This window comes from Mesoplodon mirus (assembly GCF_964341445.2).
Source record: "Mesoplodon mirus genome assembly, chromosome: 15".
In the NCBI taxonomy this organism is placed as follows: domain Eukaryota; kingdom Metazoa; phylum Chordata; class Mammalia; order Artiodactyla; family Ziphiidae; genus Mesoplodon; species Mesoplodon mirus.
Window position 1 is genome coordinate 13,730,155 of NC_138991.1, and position 17,267 is coordinate 13,747,421.

The 17,267-nt window shown below is 49.0% G+C and overlaps 1 protein-coding gene across 10 annotated transcripts in view; it reads left to right on the forward strand.

Annotated features, from left to right (window-relative positions):
- Nucleotides 1-17,267, forward strand: part of ZMYND8 (zinc finger MYND-type containing 8) — a 142,855-nt gene that overhangs the window by 30,527 nt on the left and 95,061 nt on the right. For all 10 annotated transcript variants that reach the window (XM_082600594.1, XM_082600600.1, XM_082600601.1 and 7 more), the window contains one exon: nt 8,582-8,730. In XM_082600594.1, the coding sequence (XP_082456720.1) occupies nt 8,582-8,730 (149 nt within the window). The remainder of the gene's footprint in view (nt 1-8,581; nt 8,731-17,267) is intronic.

Below are 17,267 nucleotides of genomic sequence, written 5' to 3' on the forward strand. Positions count from 1 at the left end.
ATTCCAGCCCTTCTTTTCCTGATCTGGAAGTTCACAGTCACATGCGGGAGACCTTTTAGGAGCCCAGCTTAGGCCAGTGCAGCCTTTCCCCGGGGAGGCCCAGGCTGCGGCCCCGTCTTCCAGAGTCTGCGGGTCCAGGAGATGCTCCAAGTCAGCAAACTATTCGCCTGAGAGTTTCTGTCGCTTATGTGTTCCTTGTGGCTTGGACATTGTCTGTGGCAAGAAAAATGATGTGCCCTCCCCACCCCCATGCTTTGCTCCCGATTCCTCTCCTTTTCTTGTCCCGGGCCTGGAGGACATTCCGGGCTTTTGTTTCATTAGGATGTAATTACTGGCTGGAGAGGGCCCTAAGATTCCTGGGGAGGGAGGTCTGTTAAGGTACCCACTCTGTGTCTTTGGGAAACGCCTTGAAATGATGCACTGCGCTAGGCTCTGCAGCCCCTGGAGAGCAGCGTGTGGTCACATTTCGGGGAGGCCGCGGCGAGGGCTGGCAGTTACCCCGTGTGTCCTCGTGGCCGAGCCCGCACAGGCCTCTGCCCCTGCGCCTGCCTTGGCTGTTACAGGAGGAAACCTGGACTTCGCGCGGTCCTGTGGACGTGGAGAAATCGTGCCCTGGGCCGATTCCCGGCTCCACTTTACATAGGCTGGCGTTTCCGTAACTGAAGCCGTGGCATTGATTTAACATGCTCCTCGGAGAACTCAGGCTCTGCTTTTGGAGAGGGCTGGTGGTGGAGGAGGCAGAGGGGAAGAGGAGGAGGAAGAGGAATGTGTGTGGCTTTAAAAAAAGAAAACAGCTGCTGTTTATTGAGCGCTTCCTCTCTGCCAGGTATTACACTTAAGAGCATCACATGAATTAACTCGTTTAATCTGTGGATAACGCCACGGGGTACCACCATCTCCATGTGACGGAAGGAAGAGCAGAGGCCCAGAGAGGTTGAGGAGCTTGCGGGGTGGCAGCAGGACTAGGTCCTGACCACTCTGTCCTCTGTCACCCGGCCTGACTTCACTGTCGGGTGGTGACCACTTGACTGTCCATCTCCAGCCAACCAATGGTTGGTCACCCTGCTTCCGTGGCCTTGGCTGCTGGTTTCGGGCCTGTTGACCGAGAGTCTTTCATTCAGCCCCTGTCCATCTTGCCATTGACCTCATCAAGGAAATTTAACACCCACAGAAACACACCACAGGGCCGGTCCTCCAGGCCCTGGAGTCCAGGGGAAGCGCCCGGCCTTCAGCTGGGGCCCGTTCTCTCTCCGGAGGAGACAATTCCCTGTAACTGGTGTGTCATTTCCTAGACTCTGGAGAAGGGCGAGTGCTGTGACTCAGGCGCCGGATGTGAGTGGGGGTGGGGTGTGCCTGCCCTGGATGCATGGACACTGGGAAGAAGTGTTGGAGGAGGGGTGATGGCCGCGCAGGCCCCCCAGCCTGTTCTGTGGTGTAGACCAGCCTGTGGTGCCACCAGTGAAGGTCGGGAGGTGACTCTGCTTCCTGGGAAGCGCCTTTGGGAGAACAACTTGCATCATCAGCAAGTGACACACCATGATTTTCCACTTTTCTCCCGGTTCCTGGAGCTTCCAGTCCCCACAGCCCACCGTCTGCAGCTGGAAAGGAAAAAGGCAAAATGAGAGTGTACTCTTAAAACATTTTGAGGGGCTTCCCTGGTGGCGCAGTGGTTGAGAGTCCGCCTGCCGATGCAGGGGACACGGGTTCGTGCCCCGATCCCGGAAGATCCCACATGCCGCGGAGCGGCTGGGCCCGCGAGCCGTGGCCGCGGAGCCTGTGTGTCCGGAGCCTGTGCTCCGCAACGGGAGAGGCCACAGCAGTGAGAGGCCCGCGTACAGCAAAAAAAAAAAAAAAAAAACATTTTGAGACCCTGAATTAGGAAGTCTTTGGGCTGCAGAGCTGAGACAAACCTCTCCCTGGGGTGAGGCCACCCACTGGGCCTTCGGAGCCTCACTGCCTGGGTTCACATCCCAGCCCGGCTACTTGTGTGATCTTGGGTGGGTGACTTCGAGGGAAGGACGTGAAAGGCATTTTGAACAGGGTCTGGTGCATTGTGTGCAATACAGGAACATCTTAGCTGTTACTACCGGCGGCTCAGGAAGCTAAGAGGCTGGGTTATCTTGAAGGAAGGCAGTCCCTTAGGTCAAGGGACATCTAGGAAGGCCTGAGCGGGATTATTTTTGGCCTATCACAAGACACAGGTTCAGGGAGGATGCCTCACACGCTTGGTTCCTAAATACCCAGTAGACCTCGCCCTATTATGAAGATTTCAGTGAATTGGCACGGGAGGGGAAAATGCTGCTGCTTCCTGCTCCATGCCAAGCTGTTTTCCTGAGTCACGGCTCTGGCCTTTTCTTCTAGGCGGCTGTACTCCCTCGCCCACGTTAACTCCTTCAGAACCAGACTTATTTTGGGACGGAGGGGGTGGGCCAGCCCTGTAGAATCCCAGGTCCTGCTACTTGCCAGGAAGGTCTTTCAGATCAAGGGTGAACTGTTTCCCTGGTGATTCACTGTACAGTGGCTGTGTGTCATCATTCACGTTTATACATGAAATGCATTTAGAAATATGTCCCTGTCAGAATTAAATCATTAAAGAGGGGAGGAAAACCGCCCCCCCCCCCCACAAAACCTTTGACTCAGCTTTCTGGAAAAGGTCCTCAGGGCAGCTTTGTTACCATGACGACAGCAAGGTTCCCACCCACCATTCTATCACCGGCCAAGGCCTAGCCTCCATTGGAGTGGGTAGGTTTTTAAGTTAGAATGCTGGCCTGCTGTTTCCTCTCTGGGAAGGACACTGAATCCAGCCAGCATTTCTCAGTTTTTCTCCCTAAGAGGCTTCAGTGAAAGCCTCTGCTGTTGACAGATGTGTCTGTTGTGTGGAATCTATTAAATTTCTACCCCTTGGATACAGCCACTGAATGCTCATTAACTCTGGAGGGAGTCGGTGTGTTTGTAAGCAGGAATGGAATTGGGGTTTTTCTCTTTTGCTCAGACTAGAGGGTTGGGGATCCTCTTAGGTATGGGCAGCCTTGGGGCAGACCCCTCCTCTCACTGAGTTAGACCCTGCTGCCCTTTCGTTGCCTGGTGGCCTTAGTGCTCAATGGCTTATGAGTATATTCATTTCTAGGGATCCCCCCGCCCCGCTTTCACACGGAATTAAAGAATTGCAAAGTTAAAATAGACTTTACGATCCTCTGGCCCTGTAGTTTTTTAATCTTTAGAGTTGATGTCTCCTGTGAGAAGGTGAAGGTAGGCTATGGCCCCTCTTCCCAAGAAACTGCATCCACGTACAGAACCTTGGCATGCGGATCATGGGGCCCTGAAGCATTTTCATGGGCTCCAGGTAAGAACTGGTCTGTTCCTTTTCTCCATCTGTCCTCCCAGTTTCCAGATGTGTCCCTGAGGCCCTGAGAAGTAGGGGGAGTCGCCTGGGGTCATGTGTTTAGCTGTTTTCATTCTTTCTCCTTGCCTCCTTGCTTGGCTTCTTTCGTTTCCTGGGTTCTGAACCAACCCTACAGGTAGCGATGAGGAAGGAGAGGAATCTCTAGGCTGGAGAACTCACACTCCATCCCCCAAACATACAACCTAGAGCATCTTGAATTAGTGTGCACCTTAATCCTCCAGAAAGCTGGTTAAACCCCCGATCACTAGGCCCTATTCCAGTTTCTGATGCTGTAGATCTGGCGTGGAGCCTGAGAATGTGCATTTCTAGCAAATTCGTAGGCGATGCTGCTGCTGCTTGTGTGAGGGCAGCACTTGGGGAACCATCATCCTAGGAGATCTCAGCCACAGGTGATTGAATGACTTACACTGCAGTGGGAGGAGCTGGAGAGCTTTCTGGCCCCAGGGGTCGACCAGGTGTGGGCTGGGCTGTGGGTTTCGTCCACTGTGCCCCATGCTCCAGCTCTGCGGTGCTCCAGGAGGCTAGTACCACTCCTGGTAGGGATTGGGAAGTATGTGAGGCACTTTTGGTTGTCAGTGTTTGGGAGCGTCAATGGCAGTGGGTGGGAGGGGGCTGAGGTTGTCCTGGCAACGGGGAGGAGCCGTCCCTGCCAAAATCCACTAGTGCTCTGTTGAGAAACATCGACACACTACAGTTGACCCTTGAAGAAGACGTGTTGGAACTGCTCTGGTCCACTTACACGTGGATTTTTTTCATTTGACCAATGTACCCGTGTTTTCATTTGACCAGTCTTTAAGTGTAGGGGAACGTTTGTGTTTGATGACAGAGCACAGTATGTGGAATCACAAAAAACTAGGGTTTGAGTCCTGATTCTGTCCAGACGGCTTCCCGCCCTTGGGTGAGTCCTTTATCAGTTCCTTTGTTTTTGAGGCAGAGATAGCAGTACGTGGATTTTCGACTGTGTGGAGGTCGAAGCCCAAACCCCTGTGTTGTTCAGGGGTCAGCATTACTTGTTTTTTCCCTGAATTTGTTCCTAGCTTTCCACTGGCCTGACGTTGCTCACGTGCTCTCTTTCAAAATCTGTCCACAAATGGAATAATACATGCGAAATCAAAACCTTGGCCCAATGGCTTTCCCTTTTTGCCTGGCTAGGGTGCCATTTCTTCTGAGATACATCTCCTTTGAGCCCCCAAAATGCTTTTCTTAAATGCCCATCCTCTGACACTTGAGCAGAGTTACCTGGGTTTATTAGATCCATGTAGAACAAATCCCAAACTCTTTCCTGGGGTCTGCACGCTCAGGCTGATCAGCCCCAGGTTTGTTCATTTGGCGACATTTTTTATCCTGAATCAGGTCTCTGTTATTTGCTCAATACTGGCTTTGGTTTGCACCTGCTGCTTTTTTATGTGACGCTGAACCTTCTATCCTTTTTTATTTTCCTTATTTTGATAAAGTAGTCCAGGCACATGATAAATAAGGGCACATGGTGGAAAATAATCCCTCCCCCACCCTTTACAAGCTCTCCTCCCCTGAGGCAACCACCGGTCTCCATTAAGAGCTTGTATTTCTTGTGTTCAACCAGGAATATTTTAGGCTTATGTAAATTATGAATATATATAAAACATCTTTTTCAAAAAAAATTTAAAAAAGGAAAAAATAGCAGACAAAATAAAACAGAAAGATAAAGACAAAAAAAAGAGAAAGACAAAACCCCCATATTTCTTGGGCTGTGTGTGTTAGTCTGTTAATGGTGTTAGACATGCATTGCTTTTTTTTTTTTGGATAAATTTATTTATTTATTTTATTTCTGGCTGTGTTGGGTCTTCGTTGCTGCACGCAGGCTTTCTCTAGTTGCGGCGAGTGGGGGCTACCCCTCATTGTGGTGTGTGGGCTTCTCATTGCCGTGGCTTCTCTTTGTTTCGGAGCACGGGCTCTAGACATGTGGGCTCAGTAGTTGTGGCTTGCAGGCTCTAGAGCACAGGTTCAGTAGTTGTGGTGCACGGGCTTAGTTGCTCCGCGGCATGTGGGATCTTCCCAGACCAGGGCTTGAACCCATGTCCCCTGCATCGGCAGGCAGATTGTTAACCACTGTGCCACCAGCGAAGTCCCAATACCATACTGTTTTTTTTTTGTGTGTGTGTGGTACGTTGGCCTCTCACTGTTGTGGCCTTTCCCGTTGTGGACCATAGGCTCCGGACGTGCAGGCCCAGCGGCCACGGCCCACGGGCCCAGCCGCTCTGCGGCACACGGGATCCTCCCGGACTGGGGCATGAACCCGTGTCCCCTGCATCGGCAGGCGGACCCCCAACCACTGCGCCACCAGGGAAGCTCCATACTGTTTTTTTTTTTCCGGTACGCGGGCCTCTCACTGCTGTGGCCTCTCCCGTTGCGGAGCACAGGCTCCGGACGCGCAGGCTCAGCGGCCATGGCTCACGGGCCTAGCCGCTCCGCGGCATGTGGGATCCTCCCGGACAGGGGCACGAACCCGTGTCCCCTGCATCAGTAGGCGGACTCTCAACCACTGTGCCACCACGGAAGCCCGCCCCATACTGTTTTTTTTTTCGGTATGTGGGCCTCTCACCGTTGTGGCCTCTCCTGTTGCGGAGCACAGGCTCCGGATGCGCAGGCCCAGTGGCCCAGCTGCTCCGCGGCATGTGGGATCCTCTCAGACCAGGGCACGAACCCGTGTCCCCTGCATTGGCAGGCAGACTCTCAACCACTGTGCCACCAGGGAAGCCCCCCATACTGTTTTGATTACTGTGGCTTTGTAGTATAATCTGAAGTCAGGGAGCGTGAGTCCTCCAGCGCTGTTCTTTCTTAAGATCGTTTGGCTATTCGGGGTCTTTTGTGTTCCCATACGAATTTTAAAATTATTTGTTCTAGTTCTGTGAAGAATGCCATTGGTATTTTCATGTGTTGCTCTTTTAACCTGATGCAGAAGCTTGGAGATTGTCATACGTCAGTTTGTCTAGAGGTGCCTCATTCTTCTTCATGGCTGTATCCCGCAGTATGTTATCAGGCCAGCTCCCAGTTTGTGGACACGTAAGTCCTTTCTAGTCTTAAGTATAACACACAGTGCTGCAGTTGAATCATCTTGCATGTGCTTTGCTGCCCTGTGACCACGTCTGTAGAACGTGCTTCTAGGAGGAGATGGTTGGGTCAAAGACCCTATAGAGAAAGTGAGAGTTTTTACATATGGTGGGGAAGTGGGCTGAGGATCCCTGTGGGAATGAGAGGAGGTGCTCTCTGGGGAAGCTTGCCAATCCCAGGCTGTGTCTTTTAAGTGCATTTTCCCACTAACTAGCTGTTGTGTGCTGCTGGGCCAACCCTTTGGGTTCTCCAGGCCGCTGTTCTGATGTCTGTGGGATGGTCCCCTGACTCTGGGGTCTCTTCTCCCTCAAGGTGTCTGTGGTTAGCATTTAATTTCCTCTCTGGGCTGTGTCTCAGTACAGCAACCTGAACATTTGTTCAGGATTTTCCTGCAGTCGGCCTGGTGAGCCTGGGGAATTCCCCTGTGTAGATTGGATTTTGAAAAAGTGGTCTATTGTCTTTATGAGCGTGCTGGAGGACACTCCAGCTTTCAGTCAAAAGTAAACCACTAGGAGGCCTTACATGTGGCCATCTTGGACCCTGTTGATCTGCCCCAGCGGCTCCTGTCCAAAGGGCTGTGACACACAGCACAGCCTGCGTGCTGGGACTTGCCTGAGAGGTAACCCTGGACGGGGAACGTCATCAGGCCATCTTTGTGGATAGTCATCTTTCTGGACTCCGCATCCCGTCTCATCACCTGTGCTCCCGGCATAGCTTTCTCCTCTTCTGGTGCCTGTAGCTTTCATTCCTCAAGGATAGAAGGTGCCCCTGGGCATTCCATTGTATCCTCCCTAAGCTAACAGGACAGCCATCTGGCATGGAATGGATTAAAATCTTCGCAGGTGAAGATTGGATGGTGGTGGAATTGTATGCGTGTGTTTTTTTAAATTGCAATAATCTATATTTTTTGTTTGTTTTTTATAAATTTATTTACTTATTTATATGTGGCTGCATTGCGTCTTCGCTGCTGCGCGCGGGCTTTCTCTAGTTGCGGCGAGCGAGGGCTACTCTTCGTTGCGGTGCGTGTGCTTCTCATTGCAGTGGCTTCTCTTGTGGAGCACGGGCTCTAGGCACGCGGGCTTCAGTAGTTGTGGCACACGGGCTCAGTAGTTGTGGCACGCGGGCTCAGTAGTTGGGCTTGTGGGCTCTAGAGCGCAGGCTCAGTAGCTGTGGCACACAGGCTTAGTTGCTCCACGGCATGTGGGATCTTCCTGGACCAGGGCTCAAACCTGTGTCCCCTGCATTGGCAGGCGGATTCTTAACCACTGCGCCACCAGGGAAGTCCCAAGTGTATGTGTTTTAACGAGATGCTGGGAGAATAAAAATAGAAAGGGATGGATCGGCAAGGGTGGGGTTGGCATTTTTCAGATGAGAATCGGGTGAGAATGTAGTTTGCGTTGATCTCTTTGGAGGAGAGTCGCAAACTTGATGCCTACTGGTGACTGGGCCACGGGGACTCTGGTGGGTGGGGTGTATTTTTTTACACAGTTATACTTTTTTTAACCTGATAAACATGAATAAATATTGTCTTCCACCACGAAGTATGTTTGCCTTCATTTTCTTGAAGTGTGTGGCCTTCTTTTCTTGGCCTGTCTCCTATGGTTTCCTGCTTTTGCCATCAGACATGGGTGTGTGACAGCTCACGGCAGCTGGGTCATGGCCTCGTCAACAGGGACACAGTAGGGAAGGGTGGGGACTGTGACAAAATGGGGGGCATTTTCCCATCTAAAAAGTGGCTGGCTGGTATTCAGCTCTATCTGGTCCCATAAGGCCCTGCAGGCCCTGATTTTTTTTTTTTTAAATAGAAGCCCCAAATCTAGGGTATTATGTGAAGTTTCTTAATTTTTATATTTTGGCAGTGAATTAAAATTTTTACAGTAATGTTAATGTCGGCTAAAGAAAGACCGACTGACCTCTGAGACAAGCAGTGAAGATGGGGGGTGGGGGGGGAGTATATTCTAGGAGGAAGGTCACTAAAATGGCATTAGGTTTGGGGACAAAATAGGTTGTGTCCCTAACACCCCCTTCCCCTGGGGCCTAGTCCTCCCCGATTGCTTTAAAATATGTGGTCCTGTGTGTCTCTTTCAGATCCTGGCTCTACAGAGAGAACAGCCCAGAAAAGAAAGTTCCCCAGCCCTCCGCATTCCTCCAATGGCCACTCGCCACAGGACACATCAACAAGCCCCATTAAAAAGAAAAAGAAACCCGGCTTACTGAACAATAACAATAAAGAGCAGGTAAAAGGCCAGTGGGAATGGCGTCCACACCTGGGGGACAAAGGCTGTCGTTTTTCTAACCACCGGTGCGCTTGGCATTTAGCAAGCTGCCTTGCTCCGGCTGTCATTTGCATAGGGCAAGAAGGACAGCTCAAAGTGGGCCTGTGCAGAAATTTCCAGTGGGTTTTTCAGATCTCTTTGGGGGACAGGGGCAGTGACCCAGATAAGATACCGTGCTCTAGGATTTGGGGATTTTCCTTGGATTTCTTTTTCCACGCCTTAGGACTATTCGTTTGCCCATGTGGCCTGAGGGTGTTGCCCTCCTAGGCTGTGCCCATAGGTCAGTGCCGAGCTCTGCCTGGAGGTGGTTGTGTGGCTGAGGCATGCTCCCTTCTGCTCTCAATTTTCTCATCTGTAAAAGAATGGGTTTAGGTCTGTGGTGAGAGACAGCTGCCCTCCTACCCACTGCCCACTGCAACTTGGGTAATTGGTCACTATGCACCCTTCTCAGAGTGCACAGTCTCTGGCAGACTCCACCCTCCCTCAGCAGCCAGGACCAGTCAACTAGATGCATAAATCTATGCCATCTTGGATCTTGTCTCAGGAACCTTCTAGCTCTAAAATTCTCTGCTGCAGGCTAGCTACTCTTCTGACTTAAAAAAATGAGAGGTGTTTTAGTGGACTATGAGGTCAAGTCTCCTAGTGTTGGAGGAAACAGGATGCCCAGCAGGTCTGATATCATTTCAGCGGGGATTCATGGGGATGTATTCATCGATTTGTGCAGATTATGGATGCCGAAGTGGGCCTTGGGGATTTGAGGTTGAATAAAACAAGATTGTTGCTTTCGCGGGAAGAAACCTAGCAATGGTTAAATGACCAGGACTGTGAGAGGGGGACATTTCTGTGCGTGAATCTATTTTCTCTCTCAGAATTACATAGTGAAGTGCCAGCTCTCCTGTTCTCTTGAGGCTCTGGGCAAGTTAACCTCTTTGTGTCTTGTCTTCTCACTTACTGAAATGGGAATAATGATCTTAGTGCTACCAAACTTGCAGGGCTGTTGTGAAGAGGAATTGATCTAAGTGACATAGATAATAATAATTAAAGTTAAGCCAGGGCTTCCCTGGTGGTGCCGTGGTTGAGAATCCGCCTGCCAATGCAGGGGACACGGGTTCGAGCCCTGCTCTGGGAAGATCCCACAAGCCGCGGAGAAACTAAGCCCGTGAGCCACAACTACTGAACCCGTGAGCCGCAACTACTGAGCCCACGTGCCACAACTACTGAGCCCACATGCCACAACTGCTGAAGCCCACGCACCTAGAGCCTGTGCTCCACAGCAAGAGAAGCCACCGCAATGAGAAGCCCGCGCACCGCAATGAAGAGCAGCCCCCACTCGCCACAACTAGCAAAAGCCTGCGCACAGCAACGAAGACCCAACGCAGCCAAAAATAAAATAAGTAAATTAAAAAAAAAGTTAAGCCAGAGTCTACATTAAGAGGAATAGTCACCCAGACTATCCATGAAATAATTAAACAACAGCTGTGGAAATGTTCTAGGCCTGCACTGTACAGTGGGATAGTCACAAGCCATGTGTGGCCACTGAGCATTTGCAAAAGTGGCAGATGTGCCTGAGGAACTGAATTTTTAATAAATTTAAGTGGCCACCTCTGGTTCGTAGCTTCTGCGTTGAATAGCCCAGATTTAATGAATTGGGAATCCTATTATAGGAGGAAAAACCGGTGAGTTCTAAGTGAACTTCTGGGAGGAATTGCAATTTGAAAAAACATGTATAATAATAGTGTTGGTGAGAATAATACTAAAAGCAGAACTTACAGTGTGCCCATCCTGTTGTAAGCCTTTTTTTGTGTGTTAATGTTTATAATGATGCTGTGAGGAAGGGCTGCAGTTGTGTCCATTTTACTGATGAAAAACACAGAGGTTCAGAGAGGTTAAGTCACCTCCCCAAGGCCTCACAGTGAGTAAGAAGCTTACATTTGCCTGGCTGGCTTGAAGCCGGTGACCACCCAACCCTGTCACCCGGGAGCCATCCCATAGCTGTCGAGCTTGAAGACTAAGAAAGAAACACGAAGGCTATAAATAATCCTCAAACCTTAATTTACGGCAAACCCTCTCTTACCAGTTCCCGTAAGTCATGAAGCAGATATTGTCCCCCTTGGACAGAGACGGTCTCCTAGTGGCTCCTTTGTGTGTGTGCACACATGCACTCGTGCTTTGTGACTTCCTTCTGTCCTTTTAAGAATTGGCTCACGGGCCTCCCTGGTGGCGCAGTGGTTGAGAGTCCGCCTGCCGATGCAGGGGATACGGGTTCGTGCCCCGGTCTGGGAGGATCCCATATGCCGCGGAGCGGCTGGGCCCGTGAGCCATGGCCGCTGGGCCTGCGCATCCGGAGCCTGTGCTCCGCAACGGGAGAGGCCACGACAGTGAGAGGCCCGCATACCGCAAAAAGAAAAAAAAAAAAAAAAGAATTGGCTCACATAAAAAAAAAAAAAAAGAAAAAGATAAAAGACATTAAGAAAAACAAAAACAAAAACAAAAAAAAAAAAAAAAGAAAAACAAAGAATTGGCTCACATCTCTCTCTCTAGAAACTGATCAACTCTTAGGCACTTCACACATTTTCTTCTCTCTCTTCCTCATCCACGTGTTCATACCACTTCTATAACACTTAAGCCTCGTGACCACAATGGTGTGTTTGTAAATCTCTGTCCCCCTCTGGTAGGAGCCTCAGAAAGTGGTCAGTGTCCAGTGGCTGCTTTCGCCCCAGCGTTGGACACAGGGCGGGAGCTCATGAATACAGAATGCACTGTGGATGTGGAACAGAGCGGGGCTGACCGGACACAGGGCACGGTTATGCTTCTGAAGATGATTCTCCTATCTGCAGTACTGACAGAAGAGTTAATGGAGCCATGGCTCTGGAGGGAAGGGCTCCAGACCTGGAGACCTGACTCCTTCCTGTCCCACTGCATCTGGGAAACTCACTGTGGGACCTTGTCAGTTGCTTTCCCATTTCTGAGCTTCAGTTACCTTGTAAAATAGGGTTTGGACTAGGAACATTCTAAGGTTGATCATAGGTCTTTGTTTTTCACATCTAAAACTCCCTGGGGCTGAATGGCCAGGAGTTGGCAAAGGAGAAATAGCCTTAACTGTAAAGAAAAGAAATTCTTGACCCTTGACCCCATAATTCATTCCAGCTTGTAGTGTTTGCATAGAAGGGGGCACCCTCCCTCAAGCACAGTCTGTTTTCCTAAGAGGAACTGAAATTTTTTTTAAAAAAAAATTCTTCTGGGCATGTTTTTCTTTTCTTTTCTTCCCTTTCCCTTTTCTTTCCTCTTTGAAAAAAATTATGGAATTAAAAGCAAAATGTACATCTGCATATGCCGGGTTTTACCAACGTAATTTCTGTTAGTCACCAACGTTTGAAGATCATGAGATTTCAAAAAACAACTTGTATTTCTGGGTTCCTATAAAAACTCAGAAAAATCCAGCAATAGCAGGAGCTGAGTAGAGCCTGCTCTATAGACACGGGGCCTGTGTGCTCTAGTTTTCCGCACTCCCCACCCCTCCCTTATGTGGCACACCCTGCCAGCTTTGCTCATTCCTTCTGTCTCTGGTCTTAGGCGGGCAGGTTCTTTTGATTTTTGATTTTTCTTTACTCTGAGGTTGTTCTAGTGTTATAAAAAGAACGCCATTGTAGCATAATAACCCCCCCGCCCCCGTATTTTTCCATTTTTGGTAGAGACGTTTTATTATGAAGTGGAGATATGGTTTTTTTTTTTTTTTTTTTTAACTCACATCACTCTGTTATTGGTCAAATCAGTCATACAATCAATTGGGTCATTCCATCGCTGGATGACTTGAATAATTTTTTTTTTAATACAGCAGGTTCTTATTAGTCATGCATTTTATACACATCAGTGTATACATGTCAATCCCAATCACCCAATTCATCACACACACACACACACCCCCCACCGCTTTCTCCCCTTGGTGTCCATATATTTGTTCTCTACATCTGTGTCTCTATTTCTGCCCTGCAAACCGGTTCATCTGTACCATTTTTCTAGGTTCCACATATATGCGTTAATATACGATATTTGTATTTCTCCTTCTGACTTAACTTCACTCTGTATGTATGACAGTCTCTAGATCCATCCACGTCTCTACAAATGACCCAATTTCGTTCCTTTTTATGGCTGAGTAATATTCCATTGTATATGTGTACCACATCTTCTTTATCCATTCATCTGTTGATGGGCATTTAGGTTGCTTCCATGACCTGGGTATTATAAATAGTGCTGCCATGAACATTGGGGTGCATGTGTTTTTTGAATTATCGTTTTCTCTGGGCATATGCCCAGTAGTGGGATTGCTGGGTCATATGGTAATTCTATTTTTAGATTTTTAAGGAACCTCCATACTGTTCTCTATAGTGGCTGTATCAATTTACATTCCCACCAACAGTGCAAGAGGGTTCCCTTTTCTCCACACCCTCTCCAGCATTTGTTGTTTGTAGATTTTCTGGTGATGCCCACTCTAACTGGTGTGAGGTGATACCTCATTGTAGTTTTGATTTGCATTTCTCTAATAATTAGTGCTGTTGAGCAGCTTTTCATGTGCTTCCTGGCCATCTGTATGTCTTCTTTGGAGAAATGTCTATTTAGGTCTTCTGCCCATTTTTGGATTGGGTTGTTTGTTTTTTTAATATTGAGCTGCATGAGCTGTTTATATATTTTGGAGATGAATCCTTTGTCCGTTGATTTAAGGTTTCACCCATTTTTCATATATTGGGAATTCATTACTTTCAGGGGAATTTTAAGAAGAGGTTTAGAATGCACCTTATTTTTAGGGGAAAGAATATTCTGAGGTTTATAATTAATTTTTTAAAAAATTATTTATTTATTTTTGGCTGTGTTGGGTCTTCGTTGCTACGCATGGGCTTTCTCTAGTTGCAGCGAGCGGGGGCTACTCTAAGTTGCGGTGCGAGGGCTTCTCATTGCGGTGGCTCCTCTTGTTGCTCTAGGCACGCGGGCTTCAGTAGTTGTGGCATGTGGGCTCAGTAGTTGTGGCACACAGGCTTAGTTGCTCTGCGGCACGTGGGATCTTCCCGGACCAGGGCTCGAACCCATGTCCCCTGCATTGGCAGGCAGAGTCTTAACCACTGCGCCACCAGGGAAGTCCTATAATTAATTTTTTACAGCCTTTTTGTCTAGTGATTTTACCTCTTAGGAAAGGTTTGAAAACATCTAGGTGCTTTTTTCTTGGGACTGCCGGTGGGGGACATCCCAAAGCCTGAAAGGGTGCTTCTGGCATTGTGAGGAGGAGGGTCAGGTCGCTAAATGTCCTGTGGTAGACGTGGCAAGAAATACCTTGTCCCAAGTGACATTGGCCCTTTACTGTAAAATACCAATCTAATCTGTAGTTCTTGGGACATTTTGAGTTTGAGTCCTTTTGGGAGGTTCCCCTGCCCCTCCCCTCCCCTCCCCCCCTCCATCCCTCTTTTCTTTTTCTTTTCTTTCTCATTAAAGGATCAAACAATAATCTGCTAACAGATTGGTGCAAAATGGCCTTAGGTGTACGTTTGATCGAATATGGCACAGAAATGACAGGGCCCCTCTTGTCTCCTCTGAGTACAGGGGTATACGTATTATAAAGAGGTGGGCCAGGACTTATTTTGCTGGGCCCATGCATTGTCTTAAAAACTGGGACATTTCACAGAAGCTCCTTGTTGGGTGGGGGCAGTGTATTAAGAGCTGAGACAGGTCAGGGGACAGACAGCAGGATTGCCCGCTTTTCCCTGAGGCCAGGCAGCCCCTGGTGTGTGTGTCTGCCTGGCGGCCTTGATCACTGGAGCTGAGAGCCCTGAAGACAGGCACGTACTCTGCCCCTCCCGCCGTCTCGCCAGCACTGAGGCTGAGTGCCAGCATCATCCTCACACTCCAGGGCTAAGCGGTCTTTCTTTATTTTGCAGTCCTTGTGCTTTTATCAAATGCAGGAGAATGCAGGCCAGAACCAGGACTGTTTTCATTCATCTGTGTTCCCTATGTGGCCCCAGAAGGAATTTGAGTCTGTGGTCCTCTCCCCCCAGCCCCTGGCCCCCCAGACATGTACCCTGTGCTCACACACAGCCCCAGAACCCATCCTCTGGTTTTCGCAGACCAGGTGCGGCCCAGAGCCTGTTTCTGTAAATAAAGTTTTACCTGAACAAAGCCACGTCCACTCAGTGACATCTCATCTGCAGTCGGTTCTGCTTTCCTTTGACAAGAGTTGAGTCATTGCAGTAGAGACCACACGACCTGCAAAGCTTCAACTGTTTACTTACTATCTTTATAGAATCCTTTTATAAAGTTTGCTGGCTCCTGGTATAGACCGAGGTGTTCCAGAAGTGAATGAACAAGCCTATTTCTTGTTAAGCCAGCCTGTGGAAGAAGCAGGGAATGTGAACATGTGTGCTCACAGCCTGCAGTTAATCTCATAGCAACACGGGTTGTAGCCTGCTTGCCTTACTAGCAGGCTGGGAACGCACCTTGTGCATGTGAGGGAGAAAAATCATAAACTCATTCTACCTGAAATGATTTGCTTTTCCTTTTTTTTTTTTTTTTTTTTGCGGTACGCGGGCCTCTCACTGTTGTGGCCTCTCCCGTTGCGGAGCGCAGGCTCCGGATGCGCAGGCTCAGCGGCCATGGCTCACGGGCCCAGCCGCTCCGCGGCACGTGGGATCCTCCCAGACCGGGGCACGAACCCGTGTCCCCTGCATCGGCAGGCGGACTCTCAACCACTGCGCCACCAGGGAAGCCCTGCTTTTCCTTTTTTAAATGTTCCGTATTTGTTATCAGATTATTTTTACGGAGCAGGAAACACAAGCAGCAGATAAGGCAGGTATCTGATTGACAAGGCTATTACCAGGCAGCTAGTTCTCAGCAACAGCTGCTGTTTCGAGAAAGGATGAAACTCCTGAAAAGAGTAGGGGGCAACCTGGCCCTCCCTCCTCATGGTCCTCCCAGGAACGCCCACCCCTGGCTAGGTGAGGGTAGGGGCAGGGACAGGGGGCGGGGGAAGCTTCTCAAGTGGCAATACCCCACCTTCTATTAGATGCAAAGGACTTAGGTTGCCGGCTAGAGAGCTGAGCTGTCATATTCGATTCTTCTAGTTTCATTTAGGTCTTAATGACTCTTCCTATCCTATTATTAACTTACTGAAAGGAAGTTGGGCCCTGAAATACAGCTTACAGCTATCTTGCAAAAGCCACAAAGCATCCTGGAAGACCCCACTCAGGTTAGAAATAGTTCTGCTTGCTTGATACGTACAGTTTATCTTTCTTTTTTTTTTTTTTTTTTTGCGGTACGCGGGCCTCTCACTGTTGTGGCCTCCCCCGTTGCGGAGCACAGGCTCTGGACGTGCAGGCTCAGCGGTCATGGCCCACGGGCCCAGCCACTCCGCGGCATGTGGGATCCTCCCAGACTGGGGCACGAACCCGTGTCCCATGCATCGGCAGGCGGACTCTCAACCACTGCGCCACTAGGGAAGCCCAACAGTTTATCTTTCAATGGGCGTTCCTCCCCCTCCCCCGGCCCCCCCAACACTCTTCCCCATAGAAACTCAAACAACCATTTTCCTAGGCAGACAGCAGATCCTCTACATGGATGGCTGTCAACTGAGGGTAGTTTTGCCCCCGCCCAGGGACACTGGGCAGTGTCTGGAGACATTTTTAGTTGTCATAATTTTGTGCATGGGGGTAGGGGGGCTGCCACCGGCATCTAGCCAAGGGTGATGCTACACATCCTACAGTGCACAGGACAGCTCCCTGAAGCAAAGAATTTTCTGGCCCAAGATGTCATATGAATTGAGAACTCCTTGCTCTAGATGCTGTTATCTTTTAATGTCCCCTCTAGTATGTTTTTAGATGTCTTCTGAATTTTCAGATTTTTTTTCCTCTTCAGCTTTTTGCATTAAGCAGAAGTTATTATTATTTTTAAAAAAGTTTTATTGGAGGATAGTTGATTTACAATGTTGTGTTAGTTTCAGGTGTACAGCAAAGTGAATCAGTTCTGCATATACATATATCTACTCTTTTTTAGATTCTTTTCCCATATAGGCCATTATGGAGTATTGAGTAGAGTTCCCTGTGCTATACAGTAGGTCCTTATTAGTTACCTATTTTATATATAGTAGTGTGTATATGTCAATCCCAATCTCCCAATTTATCCCCCTCCCCCCTTACCCCCTAGTAACTGTAAATTTGTTTAAGCCGAAGTTATTTTGGATTACAGAGAATGTTCTGTGAGGGGTTACTTAATCATCAGAATCTCTTCTGCATCCAGCAGCATCTTTTGTGGGGCACAGGGACGAGAGAAAGTGCTCGGAGACCTGGGTGGGAGTCCTTGCTCTGGGCTTGGGGGTCCGATAAGTCTTTTTAACCTAGTTTTCTCATCTGTCTAGTAAGACTAAGTGGTGTCTCCCCTGAGTACCTCTCTTGGTGATGGTGAGGACAAAATGAAGATGGTGTGTGTGACAATATGTTGGAAAACGTAACGTGGAAGGAATA